The sequence below is a fragment of the Hemibagrus wyckioides genome, linkage group LG06 (genome assembly GCF_019097595.1).
Source record: "Hemibagrus wyckioides isolate EC202008001 linkage group LG06, SWU_Hwy_1.0, whole genome shotgun sequence".
NCBI lineage: Eukaryota > Metazoa > Chordata > Actinopteri > Siluriformes > Bagridae > Hemibagrus > Hemibagrus wyckioides.
The window spans coordinates 26,741,372-26,761,180 of record NC_080715.1 but is presented as its reverse complement, the minus strand read 5'-3'; the positions used below and the strand labels follow the sequence as shown (position 1 = coordinate 26,761,180).

At 38.3% G+C, this 19,809-nt stretch overlaps 2 protein-coding genes across 10 annotated transcripts in view; one reads left to right on the top strand and one right to left on the bottom strand.

Moving 5' to 3' along the window:
- Window positions 1-1,087: 1,087 nt before the first annotated feature.
- Window positions 1,088-7,820, top strand: esd (esterase D/formylglutathione hydrolase). Of its 2 annotated transcripts, none has more exons than XM_058393448.1 (9): window positions 1,088-1,231; window positions 1,766-1,839; window positions 3,338-3,426; window positions 3,625-3,723; window positions 4,802-4,926; window positions 5,309-5,428; window positions 5,690-5,788; window positions 6,003-6,170; window positions 7,602-7,820. In XM_058393448.1, the coding sequence occupies exons 2-9, from the start codon at window positions 1,772-1,774 to the stop codon at window positions 7,680-7,682; spliced, it is 849 nt and encodes a 282-aa protein (XP_058249431.1). In that variant the 5' UTR covers window positions 1,088-1,231; window positions 1,766-1,771; the 3' UTR covers window positions 7,683-7,820. The 2 variants fall into 2 exon arrangements, with proteins under 2 accessions (XP_058249431.1, XP_058249432.1); XM_058393449.1 differs by having other exon boundaries at window positions 1,121-1,173.
- A 3,615-nt stretch (window positions 7,821-11,435) lies between these two features.
- lrch1 (leucine-rich repeats and calponin homology (CH) domain containing 1) overlaps window positions 11,436-19,809 on the bottom strand; it is a 51,227-nt gene continuing 42,853 nt past the window's right edge. For 4 of the 8 annotated variants that reach the window (XM_058391599.1, XM_058391600.1, XM_058391601.1 and 1 more), the window contains one exon: window positions 12,982-16,309. In XM_058391599.1, the coding sequence (XP_058247582.1) occupies window positions 16,028-16,309 (282 nt within the window). In that variant the 3' untranslated portion in view covers window positions 12,982-16,027. Of the gene's footprint in view, window positions 12,330-12,981; window positions 16,310-18,502; window positions 19,343-19,809 lie in introns of those variants that run through there. The other 4 variants (XM_058391602.1, XM_058391605.1, XM_058391604.1 and 1 more) reach the window with 3 other exon arrangements.

The following is a 19,809-nucleotide window of genomic DNA, read 5'->3' as shown; positions in this document are numbered from 1 at the left end:
ACTCAGGACTGAACTGTTCTACACTCTCTCACACACACACACACACTCTCACTCAGGACTGAACTGTATATTAACTTTCTGTCTCTCTCACACACAGATACACACACTCTCTCTTGACTGTGTGGATGCACACACACACACATAATTTATACTGTTCATTACTTACTGCACTACCTCTACCTGTCATCCGCTGCTATAGTTATATTTATGTTTATTCTATTTGCACTACCTCAACCGCTGCTGTGTATTTTTGCACAATACTTTTTTTTACATCATTTCACTTTATCTATTTTATTTCACTTACATTCCAGTACACGTTCTTTTATTGCTTTTCGGCGCTAAGTGTCCTGTGTTCTTTTGTGTTGTCTTTATTGTATTTATTGTCTTTTTTGCACTGTCTTGTCTATGCTCTGTTTGCACCTAGCTGCACACTGTGCACTTTACGTGGCTAAGACAAACTTCTGTCCTAGCTCTGTGTTGTTTGTTGTTTTTGTGTTGAACATGTTGTTGTATGTTTATGTAGCACCAGGTCCTGGAGAAACGTTGTTTCATTTCACTATGTACTGCGCCAGCTATATGTGGTTGAAATAACAATAAAAGCTTCTTGAATCTTGAATCAGTGTGCTGGGGAGAAGAAGAAGAAGAAGAAGAAGAAGAAGAATGATGAATTGAATTGAGGCATCAAGAAGAAGGATGCCTCACATCTCACGTGTGGGCTAAGAACTGGACAGCCTGACATCAGTGGTAGAGAGATAGGCGTTGAGTAGGCTCCTGTCAATCATGGACAACCCACTGCATCCACTGCACAGCATCATCTCCAGACATCTATCTATATATTAATCAATCTATCTATCTACAGTATGTGTTTTGCCTGTGATATCTTTGGAATTCAGAACAAATACATGTTAATATTTAATGTCAGCTTAGTGTGGCTCCTGGTTTTACATTACAGCTAAAATTGCCTTGGAGGGCTTCTGAGGCTTCTGATTTCAAATCACTCTTGTAACACCCACCCCTAGATTCAGTCATTCTTTATACCCTTTGCGGTATACAACAGCGGCTAACATGGCAGCTACGTGTCGGTGACGCAAACACGCCGTGCCGCGACGTCGTGACGTCAGTGGGGAAACTCTGAACCTTGTTGACACCAGCGTCAAGACAGGAGCTGCAGGAGTAATAAATCTGATCTGCCCACAAGTTTGTTAGGAACAAAATCAGAGAAAAAAAAGGGGTGACTAGTGCTCACTTTCTCGGATCGGATGTTTGCTTTAAATAGTACAGTACTTATTACAGTTTATTAGTCTGCGGTAAGCTGGGTAGCTAGCGCGAGCTGAAATTATAGCTTTTTTCCCGTTGCAGTTCATGCAGCTGCAAATAACGATTAGAGTTTGTCTTTGTTTAGACCTGCGTTTGTTTTTTGTCAGCTATATTTCTGATTTCATTTGATCTAAAACTCCTGTAAACCCTTAGATTATGGTTTGTGTGCTATTTTGTAACTTTACGGCGGTATCCCAAACAGCTGCGGAGTCCCTTCATATGTGCACTAGTTTGGGTATAAGTCACTAGGCTTATGCACCCTTTGTAGTGGACTAGATGTGGTTATAGAAGTAGACTATTTTTTGCAGATGTGTCGTCTATTAAGCGCAGTTTTAGACAGTATTTGCATAATATTAGAAAACATCTAATTGAAAGAAAACATTGAAAGAAAAGATCGATCATCATAATTGTATTTATTTTCTGATAAATGTGTTTGCTTTGATTGAAGCAAGCCATGGCGTTAACGCAGGTGTCGTCCAATAAGTGCTGCGGTGGATACCAGAAAGTGTTCGAGCACGACAGGTAAACATGTCCTTGATTTAATTTCATCATTCTCCTGCACATAGAGAATCCGTTTCTATAATGGGATAAAGTGAAGAATTGATTTCACAGACGTTCATGAACAGGAGTGCTTTGAAGTCTCTATCTATGAATACATTAACACTGGTTCAATAGGTCACAGACTTGGGAGCTTTTTTGTTTTATTTATTTATTTATATATATATATATATATCAACATACAAACAATACATAAAGTGTTTCAGGAAGAGGAAGGTCTCCACTTGTCGTTTGAAGACGGTCAGTGACTCGGCTGTACGGACATCTAGGAGAAGTTTATTCCACCACCTCAGTGCCATAACAGAGAAGAGTCTAGATGTATACCAGCCTTTTATCCTGAGCGATGATGGGACCAGTCGAGCAGTGTTAGTAGGTCTGAGGGAGGGAGGTGCAGTGTGAGGAGTAATAAGAGTTTTGAGGTAAGATGGAGCTGGTCCATTCTTTGTAGGCAAGCGTCAGTGTTTTAAGTCTGATGGGTGCAGCTTCCGGAAGCCAGTGGAGGAGCGCAGCAGTGGGGTGGCGTGGTAGAATTTAGGCAGGTTGAAAACAAATCATGCAGCAGCATTTTGATTTTGGATCATATGCAGAAGACAAATTGCATTAAGAGGCAGGGAGCTGCAGTAGTCCAGTCTCAAAATGACCAGAGACTAAAGCAGCCTGTGTGGATAAAAATGACCAATTCCTTCTGATGTTGTACAGAAGAAACTGATATAAGCGTGTGACATTAGTAACATGGGAGGAAAAGGACAGTTGATTGTCCATGTATACTCCAAGGTTGCGAGCAGTGGCTGAAGGAGAGATAAGAGTGTTGTTCAGAAATATCGTAAGATCCTGGGCTGGGGATAAATCACCTGGCATAGTTCAGTTTTAGCTGATGAGCCGTCATCCACGATATGTCTGCTAGACATATGAATTCATGTAAAGAACAAAAAGGGATAAGAGTAAGCTCAGTAACAGTCTATAATAGTACAGAAATATGTGATTCGAGATAAAATTCTAGTTTATTTATTTAGTTTAGTTTACATTATATGGCCAAAAGTATGTGCACACCCTGACCAGATTGTAAAGTAGGGCGTTTTACCTGATACTCTTAATGGCGGATGTACATACTATTGGACTTGATGCCTCAAGCTCCTTCACTAGTTCCTTGGTTTGGGGTTCAGTTGGACCTGGAGTTATTTTGTGTCTCCTTCTTGAATGTTGCATTGTCTTTGTTGTCCCAGAGATTTATATTTGCATAGAATTGTTTGTATAAATGCTACAAATTATGTGTTGTTTGGAAATTACTCCTAAAGATTTGTGGAGGTCCAAATGTTGGTCTTAGTTGCTTGGATTTTCCACATGGCATCAAGGGCGAAAAGGCACTGGCTAAAATACCTTGCAATTATATTGTTGTTGTAATCCAAACATATGTGCTACAGTTTCACCAATTCTTTGTTTTTCCTCTTCATTTCTTTTTCAGCTCCGAACTAAAGTGCAAGATGAAATTTGGCATCTATCTTCCTCCTAAGGCTGAAAGTGGCAAATGCCCAGTGCTGTATTGGCTGTCCGGTATTTTAAAGCCTTCTTTCAAATTGTCTAAATGTCCCCACAAGGATAGGAATATCTGGCAGTTTAAAAAAAAACAATCTAACTGAGATTTATATTTAGATATAGCTTTAATTACCTGGATTGGTAATTAGGCAAAGGGAAGGAGAGTAGGACCCTGACAAGGATTGTAAGACAAGTGTTTGTGTTTCTGTGTTACAGGACTAACATGCACTGAGCAGAATTTTATTACTAAATCAGGAAGCCAGCGTGCTGCTTCTGAGCATGGCATCATCATCGTCACCCCGGATACAAGCCCACGTGAGTGAAAGGCAGATTCGCACTCACACACACACACACACAGACACACATTAGGCCTTGATTATCAAGCTGGATATGGACCCATTTGTTCAGAAATTGTTCGTAGCAGCGTTTACACAAGAACTTTTGGTATTCATGAAGACTCTTGTGATTTCAGAAAACATACAGTGTATACAGTGTGCAAATTTTAAGCATAAGAAGATGATGGTGTGTAACACTTCTAGTACATCATCCAAGACACTTAAAACAGACATAAATAGTAATCTTTTTTCCCTTAACTATTTATCAATAGTATTTATTATGTTGTCACATAATTCACACCGATCAGGTATAACATTATGAGCACAGAAAGGTGAAATAGGCAGGCGTAAGGATTTGAGCACGTTTGATAAGGGCCAAATTGTGATGGCTAGATGACTGGATCAGAGCACCTCCAAAATTGCAGCTCTTGTGGTCTGCAGTGGTCAGTATCTATCAAAAGTATTCTTTAGGGACTGTAAGTCCTTTAAGACCTGTAAGTATCTTTTAAGTCCCATGAGTTGAGAGATGGGGTCTCTGCACAACTTACAGGACTTAAAGGATCTGCTGCTAACATCTTGGTGCCAGATACCACAGCACACCTTCAGGTATGTAGTTGAGTCCATGCCTCAATGGGACAGGGCTGTTTTGGCAGCAAAATGGGGGACTAACATAATATTAGGCAGGTTGTCATAATGTAATGCTTGATCAGTATAATTTTAATGTAGATTTTGACCAATTCAGCTGCTCTTACACTATTATATTATAATTGCTTTCTGCTTTTTCTTTCATCATTACTAGTCATTTTATACTCCAAGCTCTCTGTTCATTTGACCTTTTATGGAGTTTTGTGGGTGTTAAATGCAAATGAGTTGCGTCAGGAATGCCCTTTGTAATTTTTGGATACTTTATGGATAAACATGCACATGCGAGGAGGAAAAACATCCATATTTCTGAAACATCTGTAAATAAAGTGACATTTTTATGTGATTTGGCTTATACAAATATTTCTACACATCTTTACTTAAAGTTTAAACATTGAGGTCTTTCATCCTGGTAGGTGGCTGCAATATTGAAGGAGAAGACGAAAGCTGGGATTTTGGAACAGGAGCTGGTTTTTATGTCGACGCTTCACAGGAGCCATGGAAGACCAACTATCGCATGTATTCTTATGTCACCGAAGAGGTGGGTACGAACATGCATCCTTCTCTAGCCTAATTAGCATTAGCATGTGACTGATCTGCCTTCACTATCTAAAGGGCTTGCTCTGTCGTAAAGTAGGCATAGGAAGATTGATGATCAGAAATCTATTAGTGATATGTTTCTGAAACTATTTGATTGTTTTAAAATGACTTGTGGACACAGTAGATGCTCTAAATGACTTCCCTAAGAAATAACATGACGTGTGGAGATTGAACATCTTTAGCCTCAGTGTATTCTCAGAGAAAATATTTGGCTTCACTGTATTTTTAAAACAACCTCCCCTCTCTCTGACTCTCTGTCTCACCCTCTCTCTCTCTCTCTTGCTCTCGCTCTCACTCTCACTCTCACTCTCACTCTCACTCAGCTGCCACGTTTAATAAACTCTAATTTCCCTGTTGATCCGGAGAAGATGTCCATCTCGGGCCATTCTATGGGTGGTCACGGCGCTCTTATCTGTGCACTGAAGAATCCTGGGAAATACAAGGTAAGATTTTAAGCAGTGTTTGTTCAAACAGGACAACAAATGAATTCTATAGACCACTCTAATTCTATTATGTTTATGGGAATAATCCAAATGTTAAGCTTACTTCCTTTTGTACAATTATATATATATATTTTTTTTAAACTAGTGCTTCTACACTAGACACATTACATCCAGGTTTTTATAGGTGACTTAATTTTGAGTTATTGAGGAGCCGATAATGTTACACATGGATTTAAACGTTTATAAAATTCTTTTTTGTAGGCAGTTTCTGCTTTTGCCCCAATCTGTAACCCAATGCAGTGCGCTTGGGGACAAAAGGCTTTTTCCGGCTACCTGGGACCCGAAAAGTCCACCTGGGAGGTAAAGAGATGGGAACATATTTGATGTGTTGTTTAATAAGATTTAAGTATTTCAAGCCCTGTATTGTAGCTTGGCCTTTTATGGAGTTTTGTGGGCATGGCAAAATGCAAGTATGCTGTATTAGGAATGCATGTTGAAGGTGATGAACATATGTGAGTTAATTGATTTGAGCTGTTGTGCACATTTCTTGAATTTTAATACTACCTTGTTTTAGGCATATGATGCCACAGTATTGGCTGCCTCGTACTCCGGTCCTGAATTGGACATTTTGATTGACCAGGGCCGTGATGACCAGTTTCTGTCAGCCAGTCAGCTGCTTCCTGATAATCTGATTGCTGCCTGTTCTGAAAAGAAAATCCCTGTCGTGTTTCGACTTCAGCAGGTCAGTGGAACCGCATTCGATGACAAAAAGGAACTTTGCATGCTAGTCAGTTGCACAAAAAAAAAACTGGCTCTTGTTCATCAAAGTTATATAGAAACAAGTACAGATCTGAATACCTGGAGTGTTTTATGGCCAGATTAGCATCTGATTTATGAAACTTATCCTCAATCGAATTTACCTGAAATATGCCCTAATTTACACATGGTGCTGTGATAGGGTCCACTTTATTAAAAACACTTGCACCATCATGTTCTTATCCAATCAGCCAATTATGTGGAGCAGTACAATGCATACAGTTATGCAGATACAGGCCAAGAGCTTCAGATGATTTTACATCAAACATCAGAGTGAAGGAAAAAGTCTGATCTCTGTTAATCTGAGTAGCTGTTTGTGCTAGGTGGGCTGATCACTTGGGATTTTCAGTTTCTAGAGTTTCCTCAGAATGGTTTGAAAACAAAAACCAATGATTGTGCGACATTTCTGCAGGTGGAAATGCCTCAGGGTCAGAGGAAAATATCCAGAATGGTTTCAATTGCCAGGAAGGATATAGTAACTCATATAAGCACTCCTTACAACCGTGGTGAGCAGAAAAGCATCTCAGCATGCACAAAACATCAAACCTTGAGGTGGACACACCAAGAACAAAAATTAGAGGCGATCATGGACAGAGGCCTTTTGAATTTGGACAGATGAAGATTTAAAAAAAAAACTTGATCTTTTCCCATTCAAGGAGATCGAACGTTTTCTTCATTCTGATGTTTGATGTGAACATTAACTGAAGCTCTTGCCCATGATTTCATGTATTATGATGTCATGTTTAGATTACCGCGTGCTTGTGCACATAGTTCAGGTGTTCATAATAAAGGAAGTAATGTAAGTTTGATCATAAAGATGGATCATGAAAGGGAATTTGCAAATACTGATGGTATGTAGGTATGCCAGTAGGAGTTTATCTTAGAAAAGTGTTCACATTGGTTTGTTATTTTCTTCTTCTATCTTGACAAGTCCATAAAAGAAAGGAATGCACATCAATCATACTTTGGTTGGTGTTTTTAGGAAAAGAAGCTAAAACTAAAAAAAAAAGAATAATAATTTGGCACAATTTCATACCAAACATTGCAAGCTCCTTTTTATTCTTTGATTTTCTATGTTGTGTTTATTGTATCTCTGCAACTATTTTATTATTTGGGTTTGTTCACCATGTCTAATCTAATTTACAAAGGTTTTGGGGAATCAGATTGGAAATGCTAGTCTGGCCAGTAAAATGGTGTTTTGTGCAAAATCAGATGAGATCTAAAGATCTTTTGATCAATGGTGCTGATCATTTGTGTTGACCAAGACCAAGATAATTTCTGTACACTGAGATGTAAACATCAATAGTTTTTTCTAAAAAATCTAATAACTGTTTTTCCCCCCATGTTGCCTCTTCAGGGCTATGACCACAGCTATTACTTTGTGTTCTCGTTCATCGATGACCACATCAAGCACCATGCAAAGTATTTGAATGCATAAGACCGATCAGAAAACCAGCAGCGTGCTCCTTTCACATCACCACTTTTCATAACAATAATGAAAAAAAAATTATGTAGTGATGAAAGTCTTCAGTCTGCCATGTCTTTCAGGTTTAACAAATAAAAACTTTTGAACAAGTCTTTGTGTGCTTTTGGGATCTATGTAAAGGGGCACTAGTCTAAAGACAGCTGAGGTCACTGGGTAATGGACTTGCATGATGAACTGCACAAGTATAGATGAATGCAGGTCAGGAAGTTCCTTCCATCACCTGGGAAAGTGGATGTAATATAACACTGCTTTTGAAGACCCACTCACTTTCACATGTGGGAGTTTTCCCTGCTCCCAATATTTCTTTGATCCAAGTCATGGAGGTTCTTGATATTTAACTGATCATTTAGTTTAAGCGTGTCCTCGGTCAGGACAATAATATTCAGGGTAGTTCTTTGCCTGGATTACAAAAAGGACCATATCTTATTGTACATTGTTTGTTCATTCATCTTGTTCAGGGTTGCTATGGATTCAGAGCCTGGATCCCAGGACCACCAGCAAGGCATCTTAAATGGGATGCTGGAAGTGTTAGGCAACATGTGGTCCAGTTCTACAGTGTAACTGAATTTGGTGTACTATTTGATTCTTTGTTTTGAGTCTCTGCTGCCACATGGACACCCTAAAAATTGATCTGCCCAAGATAACGGTTCATGCCCAAGCCTTACTTACAATGTCTCTGACGTCCATAACAAACATCTTTTCCACTCAATTACTAGTTTTTGACTTTTTACACGTTTTACATCTCAGGGAGGTATTTCTTGTCACTGTCATTTCTGGATCAGATTCTTAGGACCTTGTAAAGTTCAATACCTTTTTTGAAGTTGTCGCAATATTACACTCTACACATAGCGATCTACAGGAGATGTTCAGGCAAATATTATGTGGTTACTTTAATAAGCTGCAAATGCCTGGAAAAAAAGTGTAATATTTTAACATACGCTAAATTAACGTTTTGGGATGACCCCTTCCTGTTCCAACATGACTGCACACCAGTGCACAAAGCAAGGTCCATAAAGACATGAATAAGTGAGTTTGGTGTGGAGGAACTTGACTGGCCTGCAGAGAGTCCTGACCTCAACCTGATAGAACACCTTTTGGATGAATTAGAGCAGAGACTGAGAGTCAGACCTTCTCATCCAACATCAGTGCCTGACCTCACAAATGAGCTTCTAGAGCAGGGGTGTCCAATCTTATCTGCAAAGGGCCGGTGTGAGTGCAGGTTTTCATTCCAACTGAGCAGAAGCCACACCTGAGTCCACTGAAAGCCAAGATCAGTTGATTATCCAGTTGGAATCAGGTGTAGCTTCTGCTTGGTTCTAATGAAAGCCTGCACCCACACCGGCCCTTTCTGGATAAGATTGGACACCCCTGTTCTAGAAGAAGGGTCAAAAATTCCCATAATCACATTCCTAAACCTTGTGGAAAGACTTCCCAGAAGAGTTGAAGCTGTTATAGATGCAAAGGGCGAGACAACTCCATATTACATTCATGTGCATGTAAAGGCAGACATCCCAAAACTTTTGCCAATATAGTTTATGCTACAATACTATACGGATTTATTCATTTACTGACTAACTGAATAAAACATGAGATACAGCTTTGTCAAAGGTAAAATGCATTTACGGTTTAAAAAAAAGAAAAGAAAAAAAAAGCAGGGTATACACATTATATACAAAAGTTGAGGCAAAAAAAATGTGACAGCAAAAATCTACTACAGTACATCAGGGGGCAAAAATCCATAACCAAAAAAATTATTAACCATACCCTATATTTAGTACAAGCTTTTTACATTTAGACAATGTGTACTTTCACTCAGCAGGTAACAAAAATATCCCATTCCTAAAAAATATCCACTAGTATCAGAATTATAAATGAAAAAAAAAATCTAAAATATTTTGTAGTATAATTTTCTTGCTATTTGTCTATTTAAAAAAAAATGATGACAGTCACACTAAATTAAAATCTAAATCTGCTGGTCAAGTAAGTCGTCTTTTTAAGGTTGAAAAAAATTCAATGGTTGCTCGCTTTAGCAACACAGAACATATCTGTTTAACCTCAGGCTCAAGCAAAAAATTTTTGGTTTTAGTTTTATCCACAAGATTTGTAGTTCTTGAGATTCAAATTGTTTAGTGTAATGAATTTTCACAGAAAGAGTCAGCTAAAGAGTTTTATACTCCTTGTGAAGTGTTTGCACTATAAATTATTTCATACAAATAACATAACTGTAGGAAATTTGTGAAGAAATATTCTAATTAAATACAATTACTCAATAATTTGAACTGAATCTCAAACCTCTAACTGCAATGAGACAATAAAATTCTCTGGACATCTGTAGTGTCTCAGGGGGAGGGGAACTGTGTATTTTATTTATTCAGTAAACCTTTTAATACTGTAAAAGTGATCGAGCTAATTTTTCTTGATGAAGGGAAAAACAGGAGATCAGTGTATTTGTACAACACCCAATAATAATATTAATAATAGTACAATGTCTGTATAAACTCTAATCTTTCCTGATTATTACAGAAAATTTAGTTTTTACAAACACAAAAATATGAGTTTATTTCACGGTAACAGCTGAGACACTAGTTTAATAGATTAGTTAGTTACATATGTTATTGCCATATACACTTTGTGATCTTTGAAAGTAGTAGATATGACTGTGCACATATAGGATCTGAACAATATTCACAACACTGCTAAAAAAATATACTTAATCTATTACACATTTGCTTATGAAAATTCAGAATGATTTGTTGTGTTAAGAGGAAATACAAGTATATAGGTTTATATCATAATTTTGAGTTTTATAGTGAGATTCTCTCAGTTCAATGCAAATTAGGTATAAACTGAGGTATAAAGTGAGAAATCCAATCCAGTGGTGCCTCTGCTCTGAGACTTCCTCAGTCCCCAACTTTAGTAGAATTCAGTTCCCTTTGGTTCCCAATTACTGTTTTTTCAAATAAAAAACGAAACCAGGGTTTCATCCTCCTGTCAAATTAGACCTCTCATTATGTCTATAGGAACATTGGGTGAAAATTTATCTTGAAAGAAAGTAGCAGAGATCGTAGGTGCGACCAGTAAGTTGTGTGATTAGCCTGCTTTGCTAATCTGCTAGTGAAGCTATTACGAATCCTAACAAGTGCCGGGTAAAGCAAGCAACAAATGTTCATAGTGATTAGTGCATTGATTTGTGTTGAACTACAAAGCAAACAACAAACCTACAATCTAGTAGTTGCTATGATGAATGCAGGGTTAATCGAACAAAAGCAAACAAACCCAATTATCCTAAATGATATACAGTCTAAAATTTGAAAGTGGAGCACAAAAAAAATCCCAAACACACACAGTTTAGTTAAACATGTGATGGACTTAAGCAGAGAAAAGTCTACTGAGGTCACACCGCCCCTGAGACATCCAAAAGGTGTGTGCACATGTGTGTGTATAAAATTAACAACACAATTATGTCCTTACTTCTCATTAATACCCCCCCCCACACACACACACATACACTGCCAGTCAAAAGCTTAAGGACACCTGACTTTCTTTGGCTTTAAAAATAAATAAGGATTTTTTTTTACTTGTATTACTACATGAGTGAATCTCTATCTCTCTCTCTCTCTCTCTCTCTCTCTCACTCACTCAAACACACCTTCTGATCTGACTCCACCTGAGCAGCTAGACAGGATACGGTTAGATGACTGGGTAAGCCTTTCCACTCCACACAGCACTGCCTCATCTTCTTCATTAATTCTCTAAATACTCACCTAATAGTAATTGTGTTAAAAACTCAAATCTCTCTCTCTCTCTCTCTCTCTCTCTCTCTCACTCACTCTCAGTCCCAATGAGAGAATGTTTCTCTAAAAAAAAGAGCCCCAAAAGCCCCAATAGTGTGCCTCTTTTTCATGTAAGTATACCTAAAACACATGTATCTGTTAAACCTGTATAGTGTATACATATTCAGTTACATCCCTATTATCTATAATTTATATATTATATATAATATATAGATATTATATATAATCAATTGCACACAGACATACACACACCCACACACCAAAGGCCTGAGTATATTCCTAAGCACTATTTTTTTGGTTACATTTGTCCGTCGTTCATCACGGCTACCAGTTCGGACCCACAACCCACAGAGGAGTGCACTGCTCAGGTGTAAAGCATTAAGAGAACAATTCAAGCTGTGTGTTATGAACATAAATGCACAATCCATTTACATAACAGTACAACAGAATGGACATGGCTCAGTTTGTGAATAAGGAAACGAATAAAACATCATCAACTGAGTAAAATGCCGTAATGGACCAAGATCTTTCTTTCCTCTCTTTAAATCTTACTCTGTCTTAATAAATAGATATTAAATAAGGAATGTTTTATCCATGTGTTCATCTTTGGACTGGAATTTAGCGTGACTATCATCATAGAAATTAATAAATGTTTCATTAATTTTCGTCGAGGTTCTAGCTAAAACAGAGTTCAGATGAAGAGGTTCTGTTTCACCGAGGCCTCGTCCAGCAGAGCCTGAACGGTGATGCCCACTTTCACTAGTCCCTTCTCCTCCAGAATTTGATGAGGGAGACACAATTTGTCCTGTAGTATATAGAGAGAGGGATGTAGAGAGACAGAATAAGACAAAATGAGACACAAAATGATTTGAAACACAAATATGGCACAGATATAAATTCATTATTACTGTATGAACACACAGACACACACACACATACACATATACACAAAGTGGGCAAAGCGTTTGGGAACTACTCATACAAGGGCCTTCTTTTTTACTTTTTTTATACTATTTTATTATTAAATAACATTTTGGTAATATAAACTACAAAGAAAACCACAGAGCAAATGAAAACTATTCATTTCTTAAGAGTATATTAAATTGTTCTCTTTCTAACCAGCTTTATGAATGACTCAGTTTCTTCCCAAATAAGCCGAGCTCCTCACTGCTTCTCCTGACTTCTGAATGCAAACTCCTTTCTTTGGGAAATATTTAAACTTTAAAAAAAGTAAAGTGCATTAATTAACGACTAATGCATTCATTCAGTGTTTGAATGTATTCAGTATTTGCTTTTTTCAGAGGCAGTGCAAATAATAAATAAAATAAATATCAGTTTGAGTAACGCTGCGACTTAATTACAGCAAAATGGAAGATGACACTTATGTTTAGTGTTCAGTTCTCTCAGACCAACACATGACTCGATCCCCTTCAAAAACCTGAAACTCAGCAGGAGAAGAACCTCAAACTGTACATTTATTAGCTGTTCACAGCCTCATAATAACGACATTATAGATGATTACATCAGTGTGTCAGAGAGAAAACAAGAAGAACCAAAGCAAATTAAAAAAAAAACACATTTGCAGCCATGAAGATTTTTCAAAATAGATCTCAAACAAGATTCTCTCATTCTTCATTACTGTTTGTCCAAAAATAATGTTTTTAATGACTGTAAGTAAAAGGGCTTTAGCCATAATGTACCTGAAAAGCAGTTAAGGAAAAAAACTGTAAATACTTTCAGTCCAAAGGTTAAAAATCAATGTTTCCCTTCATTCAAGATTCAAGTGCAAATGTTCCTGGTGTCATCCTGCAGACCTGTTTTCATCACACCCTTGACCACTTCCCCTCGATGCTAAGGGGTGTTCGATGAGTTCGATGGCAGCTTATAATACTCTAAAAAGCATATAGTAAAACCACTGAACTAGGTATAACAAAAAAATATCTTACCAAAGACAATAATAATAATAATAATAATAATAATAATAATATTTATTGCAATTGGATTTTATTCCTCCAACTCTCCTCTCCGTTGGTGGAACTTATGTGGTTATTATGCTAGCTAATTAGCACACAAACACGTTTGCAGGTCAGTATGATTATATACTGTTAAAAGAGAACAAGACAATAAGTGCACAAAATCACCTGAACTCCACTGTTACTGCTATACAGTTTACACTCGTTGTGGATTGATCACAGTTGATGTCTATTGTTTAGGTTTCTTGTAGAGTGGAAGTCAGTAAAGGTGTGATCAAAAGAGTCTGAAGCCACAGAGCACGCGTCCGTATGAGCATCATATGTTAGATTAGCCCTTCAATACAAATACTACGATAATAACAAATACCAATACATGATATTGCACATGTGATATTTGTAATTGAAATAAATTGTTAAAGACCTGAAACCAGTATTAGTGTGGTTTCCACTCCTCCTCTTTTTGTGTGTATGTTGCAGAAAATCTCGATAGAAACGTGCCATGTGTAAAAGTCAGAGTGTAAACAGAGACAGAAGCTAACAAGATATTTGGCAGGAAAATAAGATACTGTAGCAAGCTGATTTATCACCGTGTGTGCAGTAGAGTGCTTGTGATGTGATCTTGATGTTACTTCAATGTAAAATCGCATCACTGGTGAATTTTAGAAGACTGACCAACATTTTAGAAGAGTGGCTAATAAAGCTTGGTGTATATACTTAGCTGAAAAGTGTTCTGAGACTGAATCATAGAAAATAGGGGAAGCATGAAATGTGCATGAGAGACGTGTGTTGTTAAACGGCCTCGTTTATTACCAGCTGAGGCTGAGTCAGGTGAAGAATGACTCCATGTTAAATTATTAACCTCAAATCAGCCAAGGTTTATTGTCCAAATGTTTACTTTTTTACTTTTACACTTAAGTAGCCAATAAGTGTACTAAATGCATATTAGCTTTATTAGCATTGTGCTAATAATCCCTGCTAAAATAATCACACACATCCTTGAAAAACACCCCATCCAGTTGACCTCAAAACTGCCACTTTTTTGCATATCTATAAACTGTAACAGTTTTAATTTCAAACTCGTTTTTATTACTTGGTTAGAAACATTATCCTGTCTCTTTTCCAATGTCTCTTCCTCCTCAATGCATCTCTGCCTGTAAGCCCTAGAAAAGGAGTTGTAGTCACTGTCAGTAACAATGAAGGAGGTTTGGCCTCTGTGACACTCAGCCCTAAAAAAGGAGGGTTCTGTGCCTGTCAGCCCTAAAGAAGGAGGTGTGGCATCTCTGAATGTTAGTTACAATAATAAAGGCGTGGCCTCTGTGCCTGTCAGTCCTAAAAAAGGAGGTGAGGCCTCTGTGCCTGTCAGTCACAATAATAGACGTGTGGCCTCTGTGCCTGTCAGTAACAATTAAGGCAGTGTGGCCTATGCATCTTTCAGTAACAATTAAGGAGGTGTGGCCTCTGTGCCTGTCAGTAACAATAACAGAGGTGTGGCCTCTGTGCCTGTCAGCCCTAAAAAAGGAGGTGTGGCCTCTGTGTCTACCAGTAACAATAAAGGAGATATGGCCTCTGTTCCTGTCAGCCCTAGAGAAAGATGTGTGGCCTCTGTGCCTGTCAGTCACAATAAAGAAGGTGTGGCTCCTGTGCCTATCAGCCCTAAAAAGGAGGTGTGGCCTTTGTGCCTGCCAGAAACAATTAAGGAGGTGTGGCTTCTGTGCCTGTCATCCCTAAAAAAGGAGGTGTGGCCTCTGTGTCTACCAGTAACAATAAAGGAGGTATGGCCTCTGTTCCTGTCAGCCCTAGAGAAAGATGTGTGGCCTCTGTGCCTGTCAGTCACAATAAAGAAGGTGTGGCCCCTGTGCCTGTCAGTCCTAAAAAGGAGGTGTGGCCTTTGTGTCTGCCAGTAACAATGAAGGAGGTGTGGCCTCTGTGGCTGTCAGTCACAATAATAGAGGTGTGGCCTCTGTGCCTGTCAGCCCTAGAGAAAGAGGTGTGGCCTCTATGCCTGTCAGTAACAATGAAGGAGGTGTGGCCTCTGTGTCTGCCAGTAACAATAAAAGAGGTGTGGCCTTTGTGGCTCTCAGTCACAAAATAGGAAGCGTGGCCTCTGTGTTTGTCAGTCACCACAAAGTAGGCATGGCTTCTGCTCCTGTCAGTCATGGACTGCACTGTCAGTAACACCATGAATGACACTATAAAATAAATTTATCTTCCACTTCCACTTTTTATTCACTGTAAACTTCATTAAATCTACAATATCATGATTGTGCGACTTGCAGTTGTGCGAAATACACCCACAGATAACTGAAAAAGCTGATCTCTTTTAATACTTTACGGCGTTTGTGTATTTATTTATTTATTTATTTATTTATTTAATTTTGTCATAAAAATGTAGCGTGCTTTTGTGCAAATAGCACGAATGGAACATGTGCAGTGTGGATCGCATGTACGGTGTAAATTTTGGGTAACGGCATGTGCTATCCACAGATTGTGTTAGTGTGTGTAAGTGTAACGTCGAGTGTAAGAGTGTGTGTTATGTCAGTTCGCTCCAGGTGTAGGCCCCGAACAGAAGCAGCAGGCAGAACAGGTGCACCAGTCTCGAGCCAATCAGATCCCAGACATGCCAGGGAGACGACTGATCCTGACAGGGACTGAGACTTTCGCTTTCCACTTTTTCTCTTTCCTCCGTTTCTCCATCCATCCCTTCATCTTTGTTCTTCAATGCCTTGTCCTCCAGTGACACCAGGGCTCGGACCGTGGCCCGGACCGGCCTCAGCGAACACTGAAGTATGTCGTATGCCGAACAGAGAGATGACTGAGAGAGGAAAGAGAGAGTGATGTGGAGGGAGGGAGCGGTGGGAAAAAGGGAAGGAAAACATACCAAAAGGGGAAAAAACAGAATAGAAGGAGTATGGAAGACAGGTGGAGGATGTTGAAGAGAAATGAAAGAATAAGAGCAGAAGGAGAAGAAGGGTCATCCCAAGGCCAGCAGGGATTAAACATGGATGTGGGTTTGGTGTCAGAATAGAGGTAGCATGCTAACACTTGTTCTGTTCTGTTCCACCTTAAAACAATCTATTTTACAATTTTATTAAAAATGCAAATAAGACGAGGGCAGTTTCTCTGTTTTTAATGACAGCCCTTTTCCCTCCATCTCTTATTTACACTCCCACCTGGGAGCACACGTGATCAGGAGCTGCCCCATGCCCCAATTCTGTTTCCATAAATATGATCAAACTTAATCATGTTCATTACAGAGTGGATGCTATTTGTAAAGCATCATAAAGTCAAAAAATGTACAGATGGTGCAGATGATGCTGAGCGGATGATTACCACCTAGAGTACAAGCAGGATGTCAGGTAAGCAGGTACATCCGAGTAAAGCCATTAGGCATGTGCCAATTCTGAGTACTGTGTTTACTGTCAAACGTTTAGGCACTGACTGTTTAACCTGTAGCTCTTCTCATTAGGCAGCGTTTCAATATGAAAATTGGATTCTTCATACTAATGCAACCAGCAAAACAAAAAAAATCTGATTTAACAACAAAATAACAGAGAAGATCCTAAGAAAATTAACTTTAAAGCTTGAAACATAGAATCGCACTCTGATTCCTGAGTTGTGTGCAGTATTACCAATCAAAAATAACTGTTCTGAATTTTTCCTCAGTGCATAAGTTATGACATATTCATCAGCTGTAACTGTTTGACTCTACAACCTCCTTCCACACCGTGATATCCAAATTTAACACATTTTGCACAGGAGCAGCACAACAACACTGCAAAATGGGAGATGAGCCACATTTTAATCTCGAATAGTCATTTTTAGTGTATGGCAATTGCAAGCAAGGAAAAAAATCAATATTGCACAAACCTAATGAGAATATTTCCCAAACAGCCATGCTCAGTTCAGTTTGCTACAATGTTTATAACATTGCTGCCCTTCTGATGCGTTCCAGATGAGAGGAGCTTCATCTCAGGAAGCGAAAATGCTGCCACGTATGGAAGTTAAATAGTATTGAATTGTTGAATAGCAGCATCTCAAAAAATATCCATCGTATTAACAGTGCTTGCATTTTAAGGTTCTGCAATTCAACATAGTTGCATAACTAAGCTGTGAATTCAGCATGGTTACATAATTAAGCTGTGAATTTTGCAAGTGGAGAAACAAAATTGCATTGTTTAAAATTTCAATATTAAATATTCAGATTTTTAAAATACAACCTTTAATAATTGACAGGACATTTCGGTACGTATTATTTCACTTCCACAAATTCAGTGATTTAAATTCGCCAAGAAATTCAACGTTGCACTTTCGGGTATCGCAGGAAGAGCAATCGAACATCGATGCATAATCGACACCTGCTGCTTGTCCGCTTCACCAGCAGGTGGTGCAAGCGAGTTTGATGAGATAATAGAAACAGGTAGACCGAGGCTATTGCCAAAATGGACCAAGATGTAAGTACTGTACCTTAAGCCAATAAAGGTACCAAAGCATTGTTTACAGGTATATTTGTTTTTATAAAAGAAGTTATTATTAACATATCTCTATTACCAACAAATGGGAACATTGCTTACGAAAATTAACAATAGTTTAAAACCAAAAAAACATGGTTTTCCTACAGTTGAAACAAATAAAACATGATTACTGTAGTAAAACCATTGTTACCACAAAATTACCATGGTTTTTCATTTCTTCATTGGCTTAAGTTACAGTACAGGTGTCGATTATGCATCGATTTTCGATTGCTCTTCCTGCGATACCCGGAGGTGCAACGTTGAATTTCTTGGCGAATTTGAATCACTGAATTTGTGGAAGCAAAATAAGACGCAATTATTAAAGGTTGTATTTTAAAAATCTGAATATTTAATATTTAATTTAACTTGAAAAATTCACAGATTAATTATGCAACCATGTTGAATGGCAGAACCTTAAAATACAAGCACTATTAATATGATGGATATTTTTTTCAGTTATTGCTATTCAGCACATTTTTTTGCTTCAAATACTTTTGTCGCTATTTTACTTCCATAGCCACGCCAAAATGTAAGTCAGTTTTAGAGCCTGAAGTTGAAATGTCCATAACGTTACTATCGATTTTGAGAATTTTGCAAAAAAAAATGTTTATTACTTGTATATGACTGGCACATGCCTACTAAGTCGTGAACAAGCAACAAAACACAAAATGCTTAGTTTTCAGTGATTACACCAACTGAAAGAGCAAACCCTTTATTAGAAAACTGGTTTTAATGTCCACTTCCCTTCCTAATTCAAAAACAGTGACATCACATCATCACAAAGAAGTGTGTGTAAGGCGGCTTGACATCAACAGCCAGAGGAGAAGTTAACCCTGAAAACCGGATTGCTGAGAATGACATAATCACACTGTCGTGTCCCAAACAGAACACAGTGAAGCCACATGCTCTATTTTATCAGTATTACTTTAATAACTTCCTGTTACAGAAATAAACAAAATAATATTTTTATTTATCGTTTTGAAAAGTGGATGTAGCTCTAGAGATATGACTTTACAGGAATATCACACCACCAGGTGGTGCAAGTTTTGTTCGAATAAAGAACATTATACACCGATCAGGCATAACATTATGAGCACTGACAGGTGAAGTGAATGACACTGATTATCTCCTCTGGATCAGAGCATCTCCAAAACTGCAGCTCTTGTGGGGTGTTCCCGGTCTGCAGTTGTCAGTTTCTATCAAAAGTGGTACAAAGAAGGAACAGTGGTGAACCGGAGACAGGGTCATGGGTGGTCAAGGTTCATTGATGTGGGGAGTGAAGGCTGGCCCATGTGATCCGATCCAACAGACAAGCTACTAAGTTAACGCTGGTTCTGATAAAAAAAGGTGTCAGAATACACAGTGGATGATGGGTCAGGGCTGTTTTAGCAGAAAAAAGGGGGTCCAACACAATATTAGGCATAATGTCATAAAGTTATGCCTGATCGGTATATGTATTGAAAGATGAGCTTAAACACCTGCTCAAGTTGACACTTCTGTGAAAATTTTATACTGGAGTTTAACCATGTGGAAGTTTGAGATAAAGAAAGTCATTATTCCAAGTGCAGCGGCCAAGACAGTCAATAAGTATCTTGCAACCTCAGACTCATGAGCACTGAAAAGTGAATTTAAGTAGGTGTTTGTCTCATGTTTTGTTATTTCAGTTACAAAACTCTTGGTACAAACGTTTATTTGTCATGCAGAGCCATGTGAGATGGAACTGTAGCTTCTATAGCAGCATAGCATAAATAAGCATAGCATAAATAACACACCACAACACACACACACACAAACACACACA

What these genes read in the sequence shown, in the direction of transcription:
- esd (XM_058393448.1), top strand. Translation starts at nt 1,772, where the DNA reads ATGGCGTTAACGCAGGTGTCGTCCAATAAGTGCTGCGGTGGATACCAG. An exon ending in AGAATCCTGGGAAATACAAG is followed by an intron (nt 5,429 to 5,689) that starts GTAAGATTTTAA and finishes TCTTTTTTGTAG; the next exon opens with GCAGTTTCTGCTTTTGCCCC. An exon ending in TCGTGTTTCGACTTCAGCAG is followed by an intron (nt 6,171 to 7,601) that starts GTCAGTGGAACC and finishes TTGCCTCTTCAG; the next exon opens with GGCTATGACCACAGCTATTA.